Source organism: Cavia porcellus, unplaced genomic scaffold (genome assembly GCF_034190915.1).
Source record: "Cavia porcellus strain 051 isolate PalLab524CR breed Dunkin Hartley unplaced genomic scaffold, mCavPor4.1 scaffold_14, whole genome shotgun sequence".
NCBI classification, from domain to species: domain Eukaryota; kingdom Metazoa; phylum Chordata; class Mammalia; order Rodentia; family Caviidae; genus Cavia; species Cavia porcellus.
Window position 1 is genome coordinate 8,424,209 of NW_026947497.1, and position 24,937 is coordinate 8,449,145.

General features: G+C 43.0%; 1 protein-coding gene across 1 annotated transcript in view; it reads right to left on the reverse strand.

Moving 5' to 3' along the window:
• Window positions 1–24,937, reverse strand: part of Col25a1 (collagen type XXV alpha 1 chain) — a 408,157-nt gene that overhangs the window by 77,557 nt on the left and 305,663 nt on the right. The window contains exons 11-13 of the mRNA XM_063260619.1: window positions 16,534–16,560; window positions 14,430–14,474; window positions 949–1,002 (exon numbers count right to left, since the gene is read on the reverse strand). Of these exons, the coding sequence (XP_063116689.1) occupies window positions 949–1,002; window positions 14,430–14,474; window positions 16,534–16,560 (126 nt within the window). The remainder of the gene's footprint in view (window positions 1–948; window positions 1,003–14,429; window positions 14,475–16,533; window positions 16,561–24,937) is intronic.

Genomic DNA, 24,937 nt, shown 5'->3' on the forward strand with positions numbered 1-24,937 from the left:
TTTGTATGAAGCAAGAGAAGGAAGGAGACAGGAAGAGGGCTGTTGTCCCCGAAGGAACATTTGCTTCGTCCTCCCACAGGACAAAGGACAGGTCTATAATTCTGAGGCCTGTCCTTGGCGCCTGTCAATAGACTATGATCTGTAAAATCAGCTGACGGGCATCTGCGGAGACAGATACACACCAGCACAGCTGATGGGATTAGACATTAGTTCTCTACTTCAAGGGATCTGTGCTCATCAAAGGAGTTGGGATTTGTCTGCCTGTTTGGTTTAAACTAAACTGTCACCAATCTGTTATATTTAACAGATTCATTTGTTCTTTGAGAAACAAAGAAAATGTTCAATCCAGAAAAATATCCTCATTACATTTTTTCCCCATTTAGTAATTTAGACTACATCCATTTTTAAATTTTAAACATACCACATCTTTATTTGCTCTTCATCTGATTAAGTGGTTGTGCTGTGTACAGACTGAAGGTGGCCAGGTCTCAAGGAAAAACCACAGTAGCACTGGGGCCGTCAGTGTGAACCTGTGCATACCAGGCGGTGTGGAGGTGACCGGCGTTTGCCTCTGCTCACACAGGGCTAAAATGACAGCATTCCAAACATGGGCTTTCTTACATTCTCTAATCATCTCAGATAGAGATTTTAGACAATCATATCTTATGTGCTTCTGAATTTTTCTCTTTTTTATTGGTACTGGGGATCAAACTCACAACCACCTGCTTGCAAGGCAGTTGCTTATGCCTCTGAGCTAAATCCCCAGCCCCATGCTTCTGAATTTTTAATGCTAATGAAAATCACAAACATGTATTTCTTCCTTAGCCATGAAGTTTCGCACTGTAGACAAAAAATCCAACCTAAGTGCAACCAGTGAAATAGTAAATAATCATAACAGCTTTTGAAGTCTGTGTTGTCCGAGGCTCTGCTCAGTGTCAGGGCACTAACCTTTGGTCCAGGGGTCCCATCCTGTCCTGCTGCTCCAGGCAAGCCAGGTTCACCCTCAAAATGAAAAACAGACACCACTAAGAAAAACAGCAAGCTAGCAAGTTGTGTAGACAAAGCAATCATCACCAGGGCCCTACGAGTAGGCCAAGTAAGTGACTTTTAGTGGAAACACAGGGTAGTTTTTAGGACCCAAATTTATGTATGCTAGAGAACAAGATCTGTGATAGGATTAATCTCCTCTGTCCAGTCTTTTATTCATCAAGAAACCTGAAGTGACTTATCAATGGTAATATCTAGCATGGTGCTGGCTATGTTGTACACATCAAATTAATATCACTGAGGGAGTAAGAGGCATTTGCAAAATACAAGACTCTCTGGTTAAGAATTTTTAAGTGACTCATCAGCTGAAAAAGAGGTTTCCAGGCGTATGGCTCTCATTGTCATATTAAATAACAGCCTTTTGGGGGGAAAGATAATGGCAATTAGGCCAGAATAAGTCCCCATCCCTTTCAGAAAGATGATCTTTATTAGTCTTTCTGGACTCTGAACCAGCAGTTGTTCTCCAAAGAGGGAAAAGACGTTCCTTAAAGAGTCCAGACACGAAAGGGAGACCCTTATCCCTCTACGCCTCTTTGTGGTTCAAACTTACATCCCCTAGAAGTTCATTTTCACTTGAAAAACATTCCTAAAGCCTTTCCAATTGCTGGACAACTTTCCTCTTTCCACTGAGGGGAGTAAAGCTGCTTCTCAGTTGATTTTTAAAAAATATATTTTAAGAGTAGTTTTAGGTTGACAAAAAACTGATTTTGACGTGTTTTCTAAGTCACCCAGAGGGCAGGACTGGGTCATTTCTATCCTGTGTCATCAGCTTCAAAGCCATGTACATTAGTAATAAAGTAACACTCCTCAAGGCCAACATCTTCACGCTCCTCCACTCAATTCTGTAAGCTTGAAGCAGGAAAGTACTATCTTTAATGATTTTACGGGTGAAGAAACTAAGGCACAGAGAACTAATTTGTCCAGATTTATGCAAATACTACAAATGTGAATGCTCATGCTCTGGCCGATGAGGCTGTGCTGTCACCTGTGTCTACTAATGAGTGGATGTATCTAGAAATTGGAAGAAAAAGGAATTTTCAATGCTAATGGCCAATTGCTCCTTAAGATCCATTTATAAATGACCTTTCAGTCTGTATAGAAACTCGAGTTAAATATAACTGACATAAGGATCATCTATGACAGATCAACCAACTCAACTGAGCTGGGAGAGGCTTGCAGTATCTTTCCAGAAGGGTGAAAAGCATCTTGCTATTCTGGTGCATTGTTACAACTGCTAAGTACTAACCTCCTGGAAGAGATTCTGCTTCCTGTATAAAATTACACCTTCATTGCAACTTTTGCACTTTCTTTGGTAGAATCACAGAATTCTTGACCTAGAATTATGATGGCCATTACAGGAAAATGTTGATATGGCATTTGTACCTAATGAACGTGTGAACTGGGAAACAGAATATGCCCTGAATGGAGGTGTCATTTACTCTGCTAGCAGAACAAGAGCCAGTGAGCCTGCTTTCTTCAGAGCATCCACAATGGGAGGCCCTGATATTGTAACTCATGGTATAATGCAAAGACGGGATGCTGCCGACCAACAATACAAACTTCGTTTGGACTTTCAAAGAGTAACTGTGGTTGCCAGAGTTGTTTTTTTTTAAAGGCTAAGGCCCTGGAACTGGATAAATTCATGCTGAGAGTAGAAGCAAGCAGAGAAATGCCGCTTAGGTATCTGCCCAACATTCTTCTTAATACCTGAACATTGAGGGACTAAAGCCTGATCCTTTTCCTCCTTGACTTTATATATTGCTAAAATAATCTTTACCATGAAATTTTAAAAATGTGCCCATAATCTCACCACTCTGGAATTGTTTCCATTTTGCTGTGTATCCTCACATCTTTTATTTTTATATATTTCCAAGCAATTGTAACATATTACATAGTTTCACATTCTGATTTTTTATCTTTATACCGTTTGTTTTTACATGACATTTGCCACTGTCTTGTGAATAGTTTGATTTCTCTCTCTCAAAACAAGGTGCAATCATTTAATTAGTCCCGTGTCATTACACTGGATGTTCCCAGTCTGGGCTGTTAAAATAAATACCTCTGCCCAAATTTTCTGTTGAGTTCTTTAATTATAAATTCCATGGATATTGCAGTCATTGGAAAGTTTCTTAGGACACTAACTGTATGTTTCTAAGTTGCTTTAAAGGGTTCTCAGTTGTATTTATTTTCATAGGCATCAGTTCTGCATTAAATTTTCACAGCTTCTTTGGTTTAGATAGCCTAGTTTTAATTCTTTTTGTGACCATTTTGATCAGCACAAGTGAGTGGAATGTTGTTTAAATATATATTTTTCACTTACAAGTTAAATATTTCCTTGAGTGTTAATAGTTTGAAATGGTATTTGCAAAACTTTCAAGCTGAACAGTGAATGGAGCTCTTGCTTGAAAGAATCAAAAGGAGACAGAAAGAAGTGAAATGTCTGACGGCATTTTACAGCTACTGAGTTCCATGAAGAAACACACGGCTGAGCTTGGATGGAGGTTATGGAGTATGGATTCCGTCATTACCCAAACGCAGGGCCAGGTGGTGTGGTGGGTTTTCCAGAGGCAGCCCTGGGCATCAGCAAGGACCGGAGCCAAGCGCTGAGGATCTGTAAGGCACTGATTCATTTGCCTAGCAGTGACCACTGTGAGTCTACTATGTGCTGGGTCTTTCATGGGACATGAGGGTGACAGAGACATGATGGGCGTCTGGGCCCAAAGAACTTGAGTGATGAAGAAAAGATAAATATATGAGCATTGAACTGAGATGAGACTTTCTTTGTTTTTTTTTTTGTTTGTTTGTTTGTTTTTTTTTTTTTTGGTACCGGGGTTCGAAACTCACAACCATGCACTTGCAAGGCAGGTGCTTATGCCACTGAGCTAAATCTCCAGCCTGAGATGAGACTTTCTAAACAAAAATTTTCTGTACTTTATGAAGGAGCATAAATAAGTAGAAATCAAAGTCTTGATGAAGAATGAAATACGTATCATACAGTGCGTATTTGTATATATCTAATAGATGAAGACAAGAAGTTGCCCAATAAGAGTCCAATCATATCACATGACTACATAACAGTGAAACTTGTACAGGATCAGAAAGGCAAAGAGAAGGTCAGGAATTAGGTCATGCGTGCGGAAACTCTCAAGATTCTCGGACAGCCTAGCCTCTGTCTGAATGCATTTCCTGAACTCCATACATGGCAGTAAGGGGAAACCGCGGGTGATGTCCTGACCCCAGGTAGGTAGATGGATGGACTTTTCTCTACCATACGTTAAATTTTAAGGCTGTTCCTGGGTATATTACTCCCAAATGACCATGTCCATATTTAAGCTGAAAATAAGTTGGACTGACTTGTAAGAAAGATGGCTCACTGCCTTTTGTACTTTTTTAAAAACCAAATTCTCTTCAGAACGCTAATGCAAAGCATCACTCTCAGGACTTTCACAATTATTTCAAGCACTGCATTTGCAGGGCAGCCTGCAAGAATATTCAAAGACGGGCAGGAATACAGCTCTCTGATGGAGATGGAGTGCCAAAGGGAAATAGGTCACCTGCGGTCACACTGCTCGCCATCGCCCAGGCACAATAGGTTTCCACTCTGTCCCCGGGAGTTAAAAACAAGTCCTAGCCTTACACTGCTAGACTAATAGAACTTTACATTCATCTTGTCAAAGTGGATTTCTTTCCAGTAATGCATCTGAAGAAAGAACTCATCCAAACAGAAGAGGCACATGGCTCCCGGGAACATGGACGGGGCTATGCGGAGAGAGGTGACCAGGCCTGATGTCAATGGTCTTCAGTCACCCAGGTCATCACCCAGACCAGTCTGGGTAAGCAGGTCAGCTCTTTGTCCATTACCCAAAAGCTTAGCTTCCTGTAGACATGCAGGGGGCTCAGGACTGGCCCCAGAGCAGGCCACACATGGGCCTGGGTCCTCCCTCCCCCTCCCCTCCTATCCTGAGAATTAACCTTTCTGGGGGAGCAGTGCAGCACTTTTGCACCCCCTCCTTGTCCATCCAAGGCTGAACCCCTTCCTTCCCATCTCTAGAGGCAGAGGAAGCTTTACATCATGGTGAAAGAGGATACAACAGGAATCCCTTGGCCCGGACCAGTAGGCTGGGTCACGCCCCCAGAGAAGCCTCTGTCCACACTGGTGATATGACAAGGGTCCGTCAGCCAAGCGCTCTACTTGAATCCACTACTTCGGACAGTGTGGGGGTTAAGCTCAGTAGTAACTAAATTAAACCTAGTAACCAAGGCTTTCCTGTGTTTTTTAAAAATTACCAGTGTCTAAAAGTATAAACCAAAGCATGATAGTTCCATCAACAGATTCACAGGACGAGCTCATTTCTGGAACAAGTCCGTTGGCTAATGCTTCTTTCAGGCTTTGGTAAGGCTGCAGATGGGAATGCAGACAGAATTTGAGGAAAGGAATTGAAAGGTGGCAACGAAGAAAAGACCTTCTGGTGGACTCAGGAAACAGCTAGCACGGGGCCCTTGGCTTACCCCTGAGACCTCTCCTCGCCCAGCGCAGTGCTGGGGAGGAGCTGGGGGCTGTGTCCTCAGGTCAGGGCATGTACACTTGCAGGGGGCCCACACCTGAGGACTCGAGCTGGACAAGGGCTCAGGACAGGCACTGGACATGTACGGGAGGCTGAGGCAGGCCTCCTGGCACCTGTGGGCAGTGGATGGTGAGACAGTGGGGTGGCCCTAGGGAGCTGGAGGGGACCGCTGCCTGCCGGGGTGAAGGTGTATGGTATGTGGCTCCCTTCTAAATGACAGGAAGGTGCAAATTGAGTCCAGACCTGCCCAGAGTGCGAGGCCGCCCAGGCCTCTTCTGCAGGTAGAAAACCTACCTCTTAGGGAGGAAAGGGGTTCAAACAGAAGCTTGGGATTTAGGAAGACAAAGATGGAGATGGCTGGAGGGAGCTGTGTGAGGTGGATGTGTTTCTTAGGAACAAAAAAGAGCCAGCACCAACACAACTGTCCAGCACTCTGGTGTCACCCTCATCTCCCCTGAAATGGGCCTTTGGTGTTTAGCGCTGCTTTGGAATGGACCAGGCTTGCTAGACGTTTCAGCTATAGCCAAAAATTAGCCACTGTCCTTCCCTTCTTAGCAAGGGGTGTGAGACACACCTGGACCTTGGGCCTTCAGTCACACAGGAGCTCAGAAGTGCAGTTGGACATTTGGGGGAAGGGAATTTTTCACTCTGTGAATGTGGACCTGCGGAATGAAGAGCCACGGGTGATGGCAGCCACTTTATGACCAAGAGGAGAGCAGGCGTTGGGGCCAAGGCAGAAAGGGGGAGGAACAATGAGAGCAGCTGAGCTCTTGGGGACGAGGCTTTGTCACCAGCAGATCCGTAGCTGGCATTAACGCTCAGCTTTCAAGTTCACGTAACTCAAAGAAACGCTCTGCTTTCAATACAGAAACTGGGTAAGTTTTACACGTTGCAATTTTATATACCTTTGAAAATATGTCTACTTTTTAAGTTTTACAATCCAGCTAAGGTCTCTTTCCTATTATAACTCTTACAAATAAACCTGTGTGTAGTTTGAGTGATAATTTTTTCTCTTGGAAACAGAACGTACATACTTATTAATAGATATTTTAAATAGCTGCATGCAACTGGAGACATTTAAAGGTCAGTGAAGAGCAGAACAAGCTAATATTTCTTCCAAACACACACTGGGAAACCTGGGAGGTTTCTGAATCCTGGAAGCATTCATGCTCCAAGCCAGAGAAGAAAACTGGCTGCGTGTAATTGGTAATTTTTTCTAATTAAACACTAAGGGAGATATTTTATTCTTTATCTGGTAAATGAAGAAACTGTAGCTCCGAAAAGGTGAGTGATTTGTTCAAGGTCATTTAAACAGTGAACAGAAAATCTGGGATTACCGTGAATATAAAATACACCCTGTGTGGGAGGGATCCTGAGTACTGAGCCTAGCACCTTTGACTGAGCTATAGTTCCAGCCCCTTTAAAGTTTTAAGTCAGGATCTCACTTAGTCACTAAGTTGCCCAGCCTGGATTTGAATTCCTCCTGCCTCAGCCTCCCCGACAGCCTGGTGTTTTCAAGTTTACTGCACTCTGCCTGGCTCCAAATGTACACTTTTCACCTCTGTTCTGTAGCAGAGCAGACAGACTGCCTGGCTTTGATGCTCTGCTCTGTCACTGACACCTGGGCCTCTGTTTGTGCGTGGGTAAAATGGGGTAATCACAGTGCTCTTTCGCAGGACTGCAGAAAGAATTACATGAGCTCCAGCGCACATGTACCTCCAGGGGTGCCAACAGCCAGTGAGCGCTGGACAGAGCTGTGACTACTGTGCACAGCTCTGTTCTCCACGCTGGGTGGAGAAGACAGCAGAGCCTGAAGGAGATTCGGTTCCTCCTAGCCCAGTGCCTCCAGCGCTTTTTGGGGCTGGGTGGTGGGGATTATTATAGAGGTTTACACCCTCAGCAATGTAGCTCAGAACAGAATAAACGAACCTGGATGGATGTTAACCTGTTAGGATGGTCACAGATAGGTTCTCTTCCGCTGGGGCTTTATCTTTAGTATCAAGTTCAAAGTAAAGAGTATTATTTATAGATGTCTAAAGATCCAAGACCGGGGTGAGCAACACCTGTTTACTGGCACAATGTTTGGAGATAAAGTTGTCTATGATGAACACAAGACCCTGGCATGGTTAATGCTATGGCGTCTTGGAGGCAGAAGCTGAGATCAAAGCTGTCTGTGATTACCAGGTGGGTACTGTGGCACAGAAAGTCTGCTTTCTCTTTACAGATGACCATGGGACCCTGAACCTCACTGTAGTCACCAGGAAAGCATCCTTGACTCCTGCCCAGATAGCGCTCCTGGTGCAGCTCAGGTAAGCTCAGAGCACTAAACTCACTGTAACCGAGTGCTCCTGCTTCCATTGGCCTGGATGTTCCATGACAGCAGAGACAGCTTTAGGGCTGATACTCAGCTGATGGCTAACATTTTGTAAGGGCTGAAGAAATCGGTAAGTGAATCAACAGAACATTTAAGGGGATCCCTATTTATCTGTCTGTCTTTCTGTCTGTCTGACTGCCCATCTGACCACCCATCCATCCACCTAGCTAGCTTGCAGTATGGAGGAGTGAACCCAGGACATTTGCACCTATACATCACCAGCTCTTTATTTATTTATTTTTTTACTTTGAAACAAGGTGTCACAGAATCTGTCAGGCTGGGCTTCAACTTGCGATCTTCCTGACTCAGCCTTCAGGAGTGTTGGGATTACAGGGCTGCACAATCTCACCTAGCTCCTTACAGGGAATTTGGAAAAGGAAACTTTCCTAAGTGACAGATGAAATCTAATGAGATGCAATGCATCATTGTGTGTTCACTCCTCTACAAATGCAGTCTCTTTTTCATTAGAAGGGCAGCCTGTGGGCTTCATGATGACAACTCACAGGGACACATTCGTGTGGTCCTGAGAGGAACACACTTTACTCTGCCAACTGCACTCCTAAGCCTCATGTTACCCCTGCCTCAATTCCCCGCTCACCGTAGTGATAATTAGTGTGACAGTTTACACTCACACATGGAGAGGGAGTGCGGGGAGCGTGCTTGGAAAGGAAATATTACTCCAAGTGTCTCATTACAAGCAGGCATTAGGAAGCTTCTTCCGGTTAACTTGAACCCCCTACAGAACTCAAAATTAAATCCATAAAGAATCGGAGCATCTTCGGCTCCACTGGAGTGAATCAGATGGAAGGTAAAGTCCCTTCCAGGGCAGCGTGAGCCGAGGTTGAAGACACCCACGAATGTGTGGCCTGGCTCTGGACGGCACCCAGGGACTCTGCAACCTGTCCAGTCATAGGACAATGATGGTGGCCCCTACAGGAAAACGAAGTGTCCTTGCACTACAGTTACTGTGGGATTATTGGTCTTATATCCTTAGAATTCTAACCTAAACAGTAGCTAGGTTTAGAAGAGAGGGAATTTAATAAATATAATTCCCACCTTGAACTCACAGAAGAACTGAATTTGTAACTCTCTGTCCCTGAAACCTGGCCTAATCTAGAACTCGAAATTCTTAACTTTCTTAACTCTCTCGTCTGAGTGTCCACCCTCAGAAAGTCCTGAGGCACTGGGGTGACAGCTGCTTGGGCGAATCCTACTATGGGGAAGTTTCAGGCGAAGCAGAAAACAAGCTGCCTGCAACGTGTTAAAATCCTGCAGGAACATAACTCAGACTTTTAAAATGATAGCAGCAAGGTGGCACAGAAAAACCCACGGTTACAGGGAGTGAGGCTGGGTTCACCGTGCAGACTTGAATCAACAGCTTGACCTTTGGGAGGCTGAAGCTTGGATTTATCGGCTCTCTAAACGCACTTACAACACAAATGCCACTCAACACGTGCTGTGCAGACAAATGTCAGCGCAGGACTGCGAGGTTCATGTGGAAAAGAGGACAAGGAATCCCAGGTACTCGGACTATAAACCGATTAAAGTTTCATGTTATTTAAAACCACATTGCTCTCTGGGATACATTCACAGGTCACACACAAATGTCAAATTTTCATCCGTATGATATTTAGAAGTTTTAAGATAATAATAGATGCTAGAAGAGCACCTGAAAAATACATGAGATAAGATCACTAGATATTTCTTATTTTTTTTTAAGAATGGACTCCTGTGCCCTGGGATTTCAGAAGAAATCCAGCTTGTGTATAAGGTAACTTGTTTTTTAATACTGAAAATCTTTGACATTATTTTTATAGTAACAGAGAGACCAGGATGTGAACTCAGTGCTGGGTAACTTGGACTTTTCATCTGGAGGGGGGTGCAGTCCTGTAAGCCCAGCACTGTGGAGGCTGAGGCTGAGGCAGGAGGGTCACAAATTTGAGCTCTGCCCAGACAACTTAGTAAGACCCTGTCTCAAAAGTTAAAAATATAAAAGAGGGTTGGAGCTGTAGCTCAGTGCAAAGGCCCTGGGTTCAACACCCTATACAAAAAATAAATAAGCAAATAAATAGATCAGACTTCTCATGCACCATTTTTCTGTCCCCAGCTGGCTTCTCCCTCAGAATGTGTGCAGTCGGGGTACTGGGCACTATTCAGATAACTGCCACGGTGATGAGGTGCTCTTACAGATGCCAATTACAGTGAAAATGCGTAAGGAGCAGAGAATATAGCATGGTGAATAACACCTCTTGGAGTTTAAAATGGAGTTTAAAGAATGGACATTTAAGTGTACAAATAAGAATTACAAAAAAATCTGTAAATTCTATCAGAGGATTCTTCAAGTTTAAAAATGGCTCCTCCACAGAATGGTTTTAACTAGTCCAGACTTCTCCACTGCACCTGGGGTAGGGTGCACCTGACAGATGAGTATTCAGGTGTAGAGCTCTCTCTCTACCTATGTGAGTGGGAGTCACAGAACACCAATAAAATGCTAATATGCCTTTAACCAGCAAGATATATTCATGAGAATGACAAAAGTTTTTTTTTCTTTTTCGAGACAGGGTCTCATGATGCAGTTCAGGCTGGCCGCGGGTTCAGGCTGGTCTTGAGCTCCCAATGATCCTCCTGCCTCAGCCTCCTGAGTGCTGGGGTTACAGGTGTGCACCACCACACCCAGCTGACAAAACTCACTTTTGTGTCCAGCACCCTTCCACAGCAGCAGCAGCAGCGGCATTCCCTGCTTGTGGCAAGGTGTGCACTGCATCTGCCCTAACTGCTCTGCTTGGGAACGGGAGCCTGAACTATGATCAATGGCTTTGACAGCTGTAAGCAGAAGATGCCAGGCGCTGGCTGGAGAGGGAGCGGGACTCGGCATCCCTGGATTAGACACCAACTGGCACAGCCGTTGTTTTTATTTTACAGATGAAGCCCTTGAGCCCAGAGAGGTAAAGGTCCTTCGGAGACAGAATACCTGGCCCAGAACCAGCGGCCTCAGCCCACCTGTGACTGTGCTTATGCAGAAACAGGTGGGGAGTCTCCTTCTTGTGCCCGTGGTACTGATGTTCAAACTATGCATTCCTACCTGGGCAGGAGGTGGGGGAGACACAGGGACCAGCAACAGTCTCTACCTGCTCAGTCACCAACATACTCATTGTCCTCGTAGGTGAATGCAACCAGCTGTCTGCTCCTGGCTTGCACAAGCCCAAGGCTCATCTGTGACATGCACAGAGCTCAGTGGTGCTAAATCAGAGGCTTGGCATTGGCTGCCAGACGTGTGTGGTGGTCCAGCTACTACTGCAAGGTCTGGCCCTCTCCACTGGCGCCCTAGAAAGTAGGTCACCTGCCCAGTAGGCACACGAGCACCCCCTGTCTGGTGGGGACTGTGTTTTTCCCTCTGTCCCCTCCTGTCCACTTCTCATAGAAAGACACCTGGTGCTCTTGGCAGGCTGAGAACCCAGAAAGGGTGGACTGGCGCCAGGCACCACCTTACTGCTCATGAAATCCGCTTCCTGAATACCACAGGAAGAACTGGCAGACAACAAAAGATCAAGATTAGCGGCCGGGGTGACCAGTACCTAAAAGCAAACGCACGTGAAACAAGGCTGTCACCAAGGGCATCGGTCAAGGCTAGTCACCAGCTGGGCCGCGCTGAGTGGCTGGAAAATATTAGAGCAGAAAACGAAGTGTTTTCTTAAAATAGCTTTCTTTCTTTTGGCAAACATGAGAGGAAAAACAAACTACTTTATTTCTTGGTTATTTGCCATATTTCTGATGTCTTAAAGATGCTATCCTCCCTTAACCATTAGCTAGAAATGGGGGGTCTAAGCATCAAAAGTACATCTTTGGAAAAAGTGAAATTGTAATGTGGAAGTAAAGATTTTTTATCTCCGTTCCTCTATCCCACTTGTTCTTTCCTTTAGACCGCTTTCTTTCCCATTTTCACAATATCTGTTGCACAGCTTGGATCTTATTTACTCTTTCAGTTTTTTACACTAGGGAAAAGATCATATACATATGAGACAACTATAGTGCTATTCTGTTACTTCATCAAAAAGAACAGTTTGTGCTGTTGTTCTTTGCGTGATCATTTCTTTCCAAGCCTATTTCTTATAATCTGAGTGAAGAAAACAACGTGCAATATATTAACTAGTGTTAATTTCCTATTATTTTGTTTGAAATTTTGTATCATTATTTTTACTCTTTGTGTGTCTATGGCTTTGCTTTTGAAATAAAAAACACTTATATTAAGAGAGTTTAAGGATAATGAAGTGCTATTTTTAAAAAAAGTGTCACTGTGTCATTGCAGGCTTTCCTCTTAGAAAGACACATTGTAAATGATTAAGATACATTTCAGGTGCCCTTACCATAGAAGTATTACGTGCGGCCAGGTGGCTTTCTATGTCTGCACGACTGCTTATGTCTGGTGAAGGGCACTTGTATTTTCCTAAAGATCACACAGCAGCTATTACTATGCTAGATAATGGCTAGAACTGAGAGAAGCTTTGTAGACAGAGTTTCAGGTCTAGAGCTATCGAGTACAGAAAACAAATTCAGACTACGTTTTACTCAGCTCTTTACAGGAGTGCAAAATCATTTCGTTTCAGGTTTTAGAGAAAACATATTTAAAACGCCAGAAAGATGTGTAACAAAACATAAAGCTGCAAATATTAACTGTCTCTTTCCTTGGAATATAACTTAAACTTGGTGTCTAGGACAAGAAAATGTCACATTCCTTTCTCTTGCTAAGGACACTGCATATTTCCTTGCAAAGATAAAGACTAGGCAGTCTTCAAAAGAGGATATGTGACAGTTTTAAAGTTGTTTTGTTCCGGGTTAAAGGTTTCTATAAATTTTCATGATTGTCTCTAAGTTAAGAAGAAGAAAGAAAAGAAAGGAAGACAGGCTTAGGCATATAAAGTCTTGGTTTTCACCAATGTTAAAAAATAATTTGAGGGATGTCATGTTCAAGTCCGCTTTAGAATGGATACGCGTTCAGTCTCTGTATATACTTCTACCCCTTATCTGCAAGGTTCAATGCACAAAGTTACTCTTCGTCCTTCCCAAGATTTCTGAAGTAAACAGGTGGACCGTTTCTTAGGTGGAAAACAGAGTTACAGCCCGGGCAGGGAGCTGCTGAATGCTCGCTCAGTGTTTGGTCTTGGGACGAAGGGAGCCAGAACCTTGACTGAGAACATTAATTTCACTTGGGAATTCGGTGATTCTGGAAACAGAAAGTCTCTCTTGAAACACAGATTGATCACATTTCCAGAATTTCATCCACATGAGTGAAGGGAAGGTTTCCCACTTCTATGAAAAGCCGCTGTAAGGTGTCCCGTCTCCTCACTCACGGGATCCTCCCACTGACCTCACTCTAGCCAGGAACTGCCAGTCTCCCTCTTCCGAAGGAGGTGGCCGTGGCCAGGACTCAAGGCCACTGCTGAAACTCACACAGCCTCCAGGTGGCAGGTGCGGGCTCTCAGTGTAAGGTGAAAACCTGTGCCTGTTTCCACCTACTTGCTGCCCAAGAGGTGGCAGGATGGAAAGGGCCCTTGCAGAGGCCGGTTCCTCTGTCACGGCTGGGCTGCTTCTGATTTCAGAATTTGGTTCCAAGCGCATGAATTTAAACTATTTGGGGAGGATAAGCACATGAACCTCAGGATTCCCAGGGCCAAGCCCAGAGCTCTGAAGGCGACAGGAAAGTTCCTAGCTCAGGTGCCCTGGCTCCAGCCCCGGGCTTTGCTAGTAGCTCAGCGTGGCTTTCCTGGTCTCTGTATGGGATCCAGACAGGAGTGCTGGTCAGGCACCCGGGGAGCAGGCTTCCGGGCTCCTGCTGGATGCCCCGCGGCTGGTGACCACCGCATGTGCACATGTGCAGATGCCTGTACGGAGTGCTTTGCCCTTTTGTTCCTTTTACTGTGGTTTTCTTTTGATTCACACCCCTCCTCCCTTTTTACAGTGTAGCTAAAGTGTGGTACCAGAGTTTGGGACATGTTTTTATTTAACCCCTAATTTTGCTTAGCAAAAAGAGCTTGCTTCTGTATTTGGAAGGTTTTAATGGATTTCTTCTGTGAGAATTAATTCTCTAACCAAAGAAATAATACATATTAGTTTAATCATCACCAGAATAAACTAGAGTACATCTTGTTTATGGCGATGAATGTTAAATATAGCATTTTCCTATCTTATATATGAGAAAGGTAGTTGTGTCACAAATGTAACTTATGCAAATTTGATATAGCCAAACTACTGACACAGAAAATTTTTAGTTTTTTACATGTCTGAAAGAATTAAACCAATATGGTCATTTGTATCAGAATTTTTCTGTATTTCAAAAGTATGTATAGTGCTTATATAACCATACTAACCTATAACATCATTCACTAGACTTTTGACTTTAATGGTTTCTATATTGTAAAAGAAATCTTTTATTGCCCCGAACTCACCTTTTGCCCGTTCATTCCTGGAATTCCAGGTGCTCCAAAGGAGCCCTAAAGAGACACATCATTAAAGCAGGTTGATATCATAATCACAAAGTATTTTACTTTGGTTGTATCAGACATAATAGCGCCTTGCTAAATTACAACTTCTGTTGGAAAAATTTTAAGATTATGCTGTTCAGATCTTACCCATTATGTTCAATATGTAATAAAGCAGATAAAACTTTCAAGCTTTCTCCAAAATTGGAGTTAAAATTTAACTCCATTCCCCAAAATACACTTAATTGTATTATGATTTCAAAGAATTTGCTATCATAAATTGGGCCCATATCTCAATGGCTCTATGTCTTTTTGTGGTCGTACACATTTGTAATATTAGCACTTTGGGAGGCTGAGGCAGAAGGATCACAGGCACAAGCTCCACCTGGACAATTTAGTGACTTAGCAGGACCCTACCTCAAAACAAAACAAAACAAAACATAGAAAGGGCTACAAATGTGGCTCAGAGTGAAGGCCTGGGTTCAGTGCCCAAAGCTGTAATAAAAAGTCTTAAACAGAAAGGAGCCTCACAGTGACTGCAATTCTTACATTTTACAAATTTAAGTATGTCACCAAAAAGTAGTTAAAATCATAACCACTTGTTTCATAGCTAAAGAAGGGGGCCGTGTTGGAAATGCAAATGTCTTGCATTTGACACATTTTCCTCGGCCTTGCTGGGGGCTGCTGCAGTCCCTGAAGTGCAAATTCCAACAAAACCATGCATGTCATACATAGGCCAGGGACAATGAAAGCAGGTGTGTTCACAAACGAGTGTGCCCAGCATCAGCATCGAGGGGCCGGGAGCAAGGGCTGGGCGGGGATGGGGGACATGAGACCAGACCACTAATTACTCCCTGAGAAGGTCTACTGGGGGCGTGCAAGTGGATGCAGGAACCTTAGCAGGCATGATGTCATTTTCCTCTCTAACGCCTCCTTTTCAGGTTCTGCAGAAACCATTTTTACATACAATGTGCTTATTCTTTGCCTAGAACTAGAAAACAGATTTTCCCCCCTTACAACATGTATATTAAATTTCCTTAATAATGATGGGGAAAGGTTTTAAAAAAATAGTCATTACTGTTCTAAATATAGTAATTATACGCAAGACCAGTCAGGATGGCAAGTTCTGAGGTGTATTCCGTGATGTTATGAGTGGGTCCTGAATGGACTTCCCCAAGCCTGAAGCCGTAACTTGATCCTGGTCAAACGTGGATTAGGGCAGCTTTACAATTCCACACCACGCATAATAGAGACGTTATCACAAGGGCCACAGTGTCCCTACACCCGAGGTGTCTCACAGCTCACAAGGCTTTGGCTTCGTTTGCAAGATTACATTTCAACAGATGCTGCACGCCCACTGCATGGGGGATAAAAAGTCTCTATCTTTGATGAATTCCAAAGATAAAGAATAATTGCTTTTCCACCTGTTATCATACAATTTTTTTTTTTTAAGTTTTGTTCAAGTTGCAGGGTGGGAGGTTGGTGGGCAGTGTGGAGAGGGACCTGGTGATGTTTGCTGGCATATGGTCATCTACCTGCTAGGGACACAGTTACACCTGTGGCGTCAGATAGTTTCAAAACTTCTAGATCCTCCCAGCACAATGTCATGGTCAGTGGCCCTGCAGGACAATCAGGAAGTCACTTTTCATGTTACCGGGGCAAAGGAGGACACTTGACAGACAACTGTCATACTGTGAACCAAGCCACCAACACTTGGTTTATTCTGATCTGTTCTGTGGCCTTTGGCAATTACTCATTTGGAAGAGGCTATGAATTCAGTTTTCAATGTCTTATGATCCTTGACACTGCCAGTTTTGTCTCAAGCCTTTACCAGTATTTGAGTTAAAAATTCAATAACCTACAGGTTTAGCACATAGTTTGGAGCCTGCACTGGACATAATAAGTTTTATACAATGGAGTTGAGTAGAAATCTCATGCTATGTTACATGATGGTGGTTTTTAGAAAGGAGAATGTACAAAACAGACCAAATACTTCAGTGGCTTACAGTAGCTCTCTCCAGCTACGGGGCAATGGAGTATAATTACTTTCCCAGCACTGTTGTATACTTACCTTTTGTCCTGGAGGCCCCAAAGGACCCTAAAAAAAAAAAAAAAAGAAACCCGTCAGTTAACAGCAGACCACAGCCATTTAAACTAAGATGATCAGCTAACAACTGTCTGTGAGGTCCTCCTTGCTACCCTGAAGTATGCAGATGTTCAGAGAAGATTCTTGGTCAGCAGAACAAAACATATCTTAAGCTATTTTATGTTTTCTAAAGGAACACATGCAGAAGGATTTCTCATCTTCTCCTTGAGAAAGTTCACTGCACCAGGGCATCTGATTCTGTAAGAACCTGCAGGTGGACCCATCCATCTTTTAAAGGGTCGAGGTCGAACTTTGCCAGAAGCAGTTGAAAGGCACACAGTTCCTCAGCAAAGCAATGTACTGCAGGACTTCTGCATCCGCAGGGCTTTAGGAGGCAGATTTGTGAACTTGCATAGCACCACAGAGAAACATATTCTGGTCTCATCTTCCTCTTAGAAAGGCGGCCAGATGCCCAGCACAAGCCTTGCTTACAAATAAGGGAGGCAGAGCTAGAACATCTTGACTGTACTTGAAGAAGAGATGCTGCAAGCTTGTGCCTCACTGCATGAGGCGGGTGGCGGCAGGAGCATGGTATATGGTGAGATGAATGAGAATATTTACACAGAAAATGTAAATTTTCAATCAGAAAGCCAGAGTTAAGGTTCTTCTGGCTTTATTTAGAGCAATGCACGGCTTTGGGAGACTGGCAAAGAGCACAGAGACACAGTGATCATTCCAATACTTTATGTTTGTTTTAAAGTAAAAAATCAAGTACTTCCCAGTTCTTTCAAAGACACATTTAGTTGGAGTGAAGTTGCAGATATTACCACTTTCTGTAGTGCATTATCCTTAACTGATGGGTTGCTGCTTTTCGATGAGTGACATTTCAGATAATCAGTTCCTCGCATTCATCCTTGGGAACATTAAATAAAGCACTGGGGTGGTCATTAGAGGAAGGCTTGCTCTTGTACCGTTCTATTCTATTAAAATACACAATGCTGCGGAACACTGAGTCTGTTCCCCATAGTTATTTTGGAGTCCGCACTGAAAACTCATAATTTCCTTCCATAATTAGCTTTAGATTATTCAGAGTATGCTACCCAACCCATCCTTACATATTCCCTGTTTGATTTAGCCAACCAACTAGGTTTTTAATGAGCTTATTTCCAGCGTGTCTGTGGTCAGACATTCTTCCTCCCCATCTTATTTCGTCTATTTACAATTCTCGATCTCAGATTTTTGCAGAGAAAACAGACTGTCGAGTGTAAATTCTGTCGATGTGGCATCTCTTACCAACCCAAGTCCACAGGACTCCTTTCCTGTATCAGAGGAAGAAAGGTCCCATGCCTATACCAAGCCAGCTCACCCGCAAGACTCTGCAACCCATCCTAGCCTCAGTCCTCTGGGATCGCACCGCATCAGTCACCCCTGCATCTCCACCATGGCCTCCCATCTTGGCTTTCTGCCCCTCAGCACATAAACATGTGGAATCATTTCCTCGCTTGGGTAAATTGTCTGGGCGGCAGATGCTAATGCCAAGTACAGGCCGAGTTTGCAGGCAGTGGTGATCGGCGCTCAGAGCAGGAAGACATGGCCTGGGTTTCACCATTGTGTCAGATTCCATTTTCTCAAGGGTCTCCAGGGTACCTCGCTTCTTAAAATGTTGATGTTAGAAAGGAAATCACATAACAAAGACTACATTAATGCAATGTTTAGACTGAGAATGTGCATGTTCAGTTTGCAAAGGTTTCCTTACCGTTGTAAACCTAGCTTTGCCACTTGAAAAAATATCATCCACTAAAACGGGATGTTTCATTACATCGGCATATATATAAAACCCTAGACCAGACTATTTCCAATGAAAATAAGAGCAACTTTTATATGAAAAACTTTAACTAGAGAGTAACTTACTCTCTAGTGGTATGTTCTAACTTGATCTCTATTGCAAGACTTCCTCAAACTGGAGTTTGAGACTAATCACAACTCTGAAATGCATAACATTTAGTAAAATGTATATTTGAACACAATATTGAAGGAAGTCAAATGAACTTTAATTGAAAATATCCTTCACTTTTAGGAAACAAGCGCTGCTTTTGGTAAGTTCTGAAAATAAAGGTGGTTTTTAAGATTTAATATTAATTCTGATTTGTGAATATACATCTTACATTCACAGTTTACTGCTCAGAGTATACTTACTGTTGACCACCAAAAATGTACATATACTTCTCTAACGCCACTGGCAAGAAAAATGTTAGGGATACAAGGAGACTGTCATGTATCCCCAGGAAGAAACTGGGAGGGGCAGTAGGAAATAAGTCATAGACACACACATGGGTAAGCACACATGTGTACGTGTGTGTGCACGCACACATACACACCCCGTCATTTTAATGAGCAAGGTTCTACTTCTATGTGTTTTAAGTATCCTTGGATTAATAACACCATAATATATCTGTGCCATTGTGGCAATAAAATTTAAGCTTACAAATTAAGGTTTCTTTGCTTAAAACTTGATTCTGCAAGTAGGGTATATTGCTAGCCGTTAAGAGTCCACACTGGATTAGTCTTGGTGTTTCTGGTACAAATATAAATTTAAAACATAATGGATAAATGCCTTAGACCCATTCATTAGTTTATCTAATTTTTTAAAAAACACTTATACTTGGCTTGGGTGAAAAATGTCATATATTTATTATTTACTAGAGACACTACTGTTTATTATTCCTAAAATTAAAGTTCTGTTGGCTCAAAAAGTTTTAAAATAATTCCATTATGACTGACCCCATGATTTAGTAAGTTTGGATCAAATAATTTTCCAAAATACAGTTATAATCTTTTGGGTCCATTTTTATTAATTATGTCTCTTTCTTAGACATTTTCTTGACAGACACATTTATAGTTTGCATATGTTTTGTATGCAAACAATTAAGACGAATATAATCAAATTTATTTACTTTTTCAAAAATATTTTCTCCATGTCTCAAGATTAAAATACACAGAATTTCAACAAATTAAACTTTTTTTGTTTTGGTATGGGGGATTGAACTCATGACCCTGTGCTTGCCAGGGTAAACTTTAACTCTAGATCTATCAACTATGATTTGAACTTTAAATTCATCTCAGTGTAGGTCCTGGGTGAGATAAAATATATGAACTTTTCTTTGGAGAATTCTGCAGAGTGGATGTAACTCTATTCAAAAGGTATAAACACAGTGCAAATTCTAAGGATGGAGTAGCACTGTCAGTAATCTGCACTAAAACCCTTACCCCAAACTTTTTAATATTAAATTCAGATAGAAACTTAGAAACAAGGCAGGAATTATGCAGGGCACCTGATTTTCCTTCCGTTTCCCTGGACCCCGCCTGATGCCACTTCCAAGGGTCATATACAACATCCAGCATACGCTGAGCAAGTGGTGAAAGAAATCCGAGCGTCCCCGAAGTCCTCGGTGGCCAGCGTTCTCCCAAAGGCTGTTAACCACCCAGAAGGGACCTGTCCCCATCCGCTCTGAGCCCATCAGGACTCTGCTCCTCCCCTCTTCCCAGCTACAGCGCCTGCCCTGCCGAAGCCCTGTCTCTCTCACCTAGCTAATGTGACAGCCACCTCAAGGCCACTCTGCTTTTAGTGTCCCCCAACCTTTCCGCTCACTGCTGCCTGCTGCATGCTAACGGCTCACAACCCCTGCTTGGAGTCCTCCGGGGGCTGTTGCACAGCATTTAGGAGAGCTCGGGTTTTGAGGATAGCTGTATTTTACACCTGCCATGCTCTCCCACCCCTGCCCTGTGGCTGTCACAGTCAGGGGCTTCGCTCATCCTCTCCCCCACCCCACTCCACAGATTCAGCGCCCCTGCCTGCCCGATTAGGGCCCCTTTTCTTATTCCTCCAAAGTACAGGACTTTTAGTAGCATTGTAGTATTATGATTGTAGTATTATGATAATGGTCTACATGTTCCTCCAAATGTCTTTTATCCTACACAGCCATTGGGCTGTAGTGACAGTGCAGTGAATCCTCCAGAGCTCACTCATTTATTAACTTAATTTTAAGGCCCACTGAGTGCCAGGCAATGTTTTAGGCGCTGGTGCCCCAGTAGCGAATGAAGACGGACAGAACTCCAGCTCTCCTGGACGTTATATTCTGGGGACGGACTGTGGGCAAAGTATGAAGTTGGGTCACTGATCAGTGCGAGGGCTGAGAGGGTGGCACAGAATGGGAAATGGGATGTGGAGGTGAGGGCCTCGGGGACAGGTGACCAAGTGCCAACTGAACAGTGCTCCAAGGCAGGATGGGCAGCCCAGGTGTGCAGAGAAGGGGGAGCAGAGGTCCAGCACAGGAAGCACAGTGGGGACTCTGGATACTGAGGAAGCTGCAGGGGAGTTAGGGGGGATGGGGATGGGGGGGGGGCCGGGTCGCAGCATCTGTAGGAACTAATGGGGACCCGCGAGCATGACAAGGTTCACCCTGAGTCTGATTGAACAATAAAGCCAATCAAGTTCTCTTTGTCATTCCTTAGACAATGGCATCTCAAAGATGGGTACGGCGGGATATTTTACTCTTTTGTTTGAGTCATAGAAATGCTATTGACTCAAGAGCCTCCATATCACTTCTCAGTGATATGGGTGAACAATTCATGGTTTTTACAGGAAAACAATGAGGCAAAATCGTCATGGTTCCACAGTCGAGAGCACCAGGGGTGTCGGGTTCATGAACGGCAGCCTCAGGCCACTCCTGCACTTTAGAAAGCCACTGTGCAATCAGTAGATGGAATCAGCAATCTGCGTTTATCCACAAAGCAGAGCATGCCGAGATGGGTGCTTCTAGGCCATTCGGTGTTGGGAGCTCCTTCCAACTCATATACACGGCAGCTTTTTAAAAAGCCTTTTCCTTGATAGATCATGGTGTGGGAAAAAAATTAATGAATTCTTCTGACACTATTGATATTAGCACAGATCTGATGGAGGTATTAATTACTTAAACAGGATGCAGAGTTCCTAAGTGATGTGCTTTAGGGTGCCTCAGGGGAGAGGCTGTAAGGCCAGTTCTGGTTGCCTGCTATTAGGAAATGATGTAGGGGTGGACACAGTTCCTGTTCTGTCCCCGATGGCCAACAGTAAAATTCCAAGCTCAGAAAGCTGCTGGTCATTGCTACACAAAGATATACAACCAGCTTCTGTAATAAAAACCCAGGGAACAAAAGGAGGTGGTCCTTCCGCAGAGGGGAGGAGAAAAGCCCCAGTTACGATGAAGCCATTTAAAATTATTTTCTTTTTCAGGATTTGTTCACGATTTAGTAAAAGTTAGGCAAAATGAAGAATATGCCTTTTAGAGGCTGGTTCTATTGGGAAGGATGATAACACATATAATCTGGCTTACAGAGTCATAAAACATTCCCAATGGTTGGGTGTAACAGACTTTAACTACAACTTTTTGAAAGATGTTAACACGGCCAAGGGTCTCTCAAGGCCACAAAACATACAGACTTGGTTCATAAAGAGTAAGAGGAAATTTGAAACAAATAGTAGAAATTTATCTTACTTAAGAAGCAGTCACTTAAGTGGCACTTGTATGGAATTCCACGTTCCACTTGGGTGTTTAATGTGGTAAGGTTCAGAAACAAACTCTAGCTACTGTCCTATGTATGTCAGGGTAGAATTTAAGTGATACTTTATACGATTTGAGTTTCATAGCTTAAAGATGTGGCAGTGCCAAACCAGAAACTATTGGGAGATGTTTATGGTATAAGAGGCTGGGCTGGAATATTTTCAATGCAAAGGCCGTGATTTAGTCCTGCTGGCTATGACACAGAATGGCATAAATGGGAACCGGACAGTTAGCCACCTCTCTTGAGTCCACCTTTCTTGAATCAAGTCTTTCATGGACCCTGTGCTCAGCTATGTGTATCCTTTATATTTTCCCAAGCAGTCCATGTCCTTCTCTATTTGTCTTATTTCAAAGAGTTAATCATTCTTCCAGGGTTCACAGTCATAACTCACATCCTTTCTGAGCCTTTCCCAACGCATCCAGACAGAGCTGGCATTTGTCTTTGTTAATCTAGCACATTTAACAATCCACTTGCTTACCTATTACAAAAACCCACTTGCCTGAGTAGACACTTCCTTGGGCCATATATTTTAACATCTTCAGCACCTAGATTACTGTTTAACATAATTATCAAATAAAGCTGAGGTGATTAATAGGAGTAAAAAAATTATAAAATTTTGAGCTGGGTGTGATGGCACATCCCACACTCAGGAGGCTGAGGAAGGAGGATTGCTATGAGTTCGAGGCCAGCATGGGCTACAAAGTGAGTTCAAAGCCAGCCGGAATTGCATAGAAAAACTGTCTCAAAAAAAAAAAAAAAAAGACAAATAAATGAATAAAATTCTGTTTACCAGATTTCCACCATTTTACCACATTATTATACCTCTGTAACTGGAGAGAGTCTCTAGTTTTGAGGTTTTTAATAAAGTACCTGGGATTTTTGCTTAAATAATATCACTTGAAAACCCCTATTACTTGAAGCCCAGAGCCTATTGGTAAGATAGCGTGGCATTACGCTTACTCGTGAACATTTGGTAAAATAGTTCTAACCACAGCAGTAACTTTCCAAAAAGAACCAGTTCCTTCTGATTTCCCTATCTCACGGGCTGACTTTGGGGCAAGGGGAAATACTAAACTCTAGATGATTCATTTGTTGGGACTTCTCAAAACTGTGAGGCGATGACCTTCGGAAGGGGGTGTCTTAAAGCGCAGGAAATTAAAGAGGTAATACATTCTTCTCACCACTTGACAAAACCAGAGCCCAACACTAAATACCAGGCATTAATACCACGGGCAGATTAAAGACAGATCTAGGTATCTGAGAACCTATGTGCTGATTGGATTCCAAAACAGAGACTCTGTATCACATTTCACCAGATATCCACAGCTGAAATTAGCTCACTCCGTCCCTTCTAAATATTTAATAAATTGCTTCTTAGTGCTGAACCCAAAATGGAAATGACCCCAAAAGAAGGAAAAATTAACAGGCTCCTCTGCCCTCCGTGACTACACATTCTTCCCTTGAGTGCTATAAAGAACAGAGATTTATGGTGTATAGAAGCCTATCACCCTACACTACACTCAGTTAAAAATGTTTCTATTGCGTGCTTTGCCTATTCTAAATCAACAATGCTGAGAAACACTGGTTCCTAGAATTTAAATATCCCCTGATCCACCGTAAGTCTTAAATTTAAGACTACAATGTATGGTCCTTTGCTGTTCAGATCTGTTTTCTATCTAAACAAGATCAGTGCTGTCTCAAGAAGTTTTCGAAATGATGGAATTGTCTAATCTTGTTTAACCCAATGGACGAGGCCTTTCCCAGTCTCAGGCCACAGATACACACAGCAATGAACTGGGAGAGGGGCAGGGAGGCAGGGGTTTGAGGATGTGCCCGGAAGTTGGTCTTGTGAACACCCAAGATTTGAGTCTTACGAAGTTAGAGGCTGAGTTTTATAAAACAGAGGGATGGAGAAAGGTGTGGAAAGAGAAAGACAGGTGGCCAGGGGCTAGGGCTGGTCATCTCTGACTTTAAGTACTACTTTAAGAATCTCTGGATTTGGATTTTCCAATTAAATATGGAAATTTTTTGTGCATATTAAATGACAGAATGTATTTTACTTTCTAACTTTAGTAGCTTGGTTCATACATTTTAATACTTACACATTTTGTGTAAAGACTTCCATTTGGTCCCTGACCCTAACATTTGTACACAGGCCACTAATCTGCAAATGTAAATATACATTTTAAATGGATCCAGTTTTAATTGTAAAGCTTTCCTCTTCATGAAAGATGAAAATAGGGCGAGAGAGAAGAATAGTTTCAATATATCCTCATATAAGAGTCCCATATTTTGCTTCGGTGGAGCTCCAATATGTTGGATTCTAAAGTTAAATGATAATTAAGAAAGTTGATCAGAGTTTTAAAGGAGACACTGTTACACCTTCCTTTATAATTTAATGTACAACTATTCATTTAATCACGAAAATGTTATATATGATGGCTAAACGTATCAGGCAGCTGTGCATTCTAATAAAAACAAGGGAGTACGACAGGGCTCTGGGGCTGGAAGGGGGCTCGGACCACCTAGTGTCACTGTGCTCTTCAGGTGAGGAACTTGAGATCTAGATATCTTAACTGACCCAGTGGGTTTTTAGGTCTTTCACTGGAGTCAGTATAGAGTCAAGCACAGAGCTCACTCACAGGATGGTGGTCATTAAGAAAACCACAATGAAATGAGGCGGAAACAACACAGACAGAACCATCTCTTCAGCCCAATAAGATCTTTCTGTGCTTAGGTTCCATGATCACACTTCTAAATTACCAATGAAAACGTTCCCCGCAAGAGG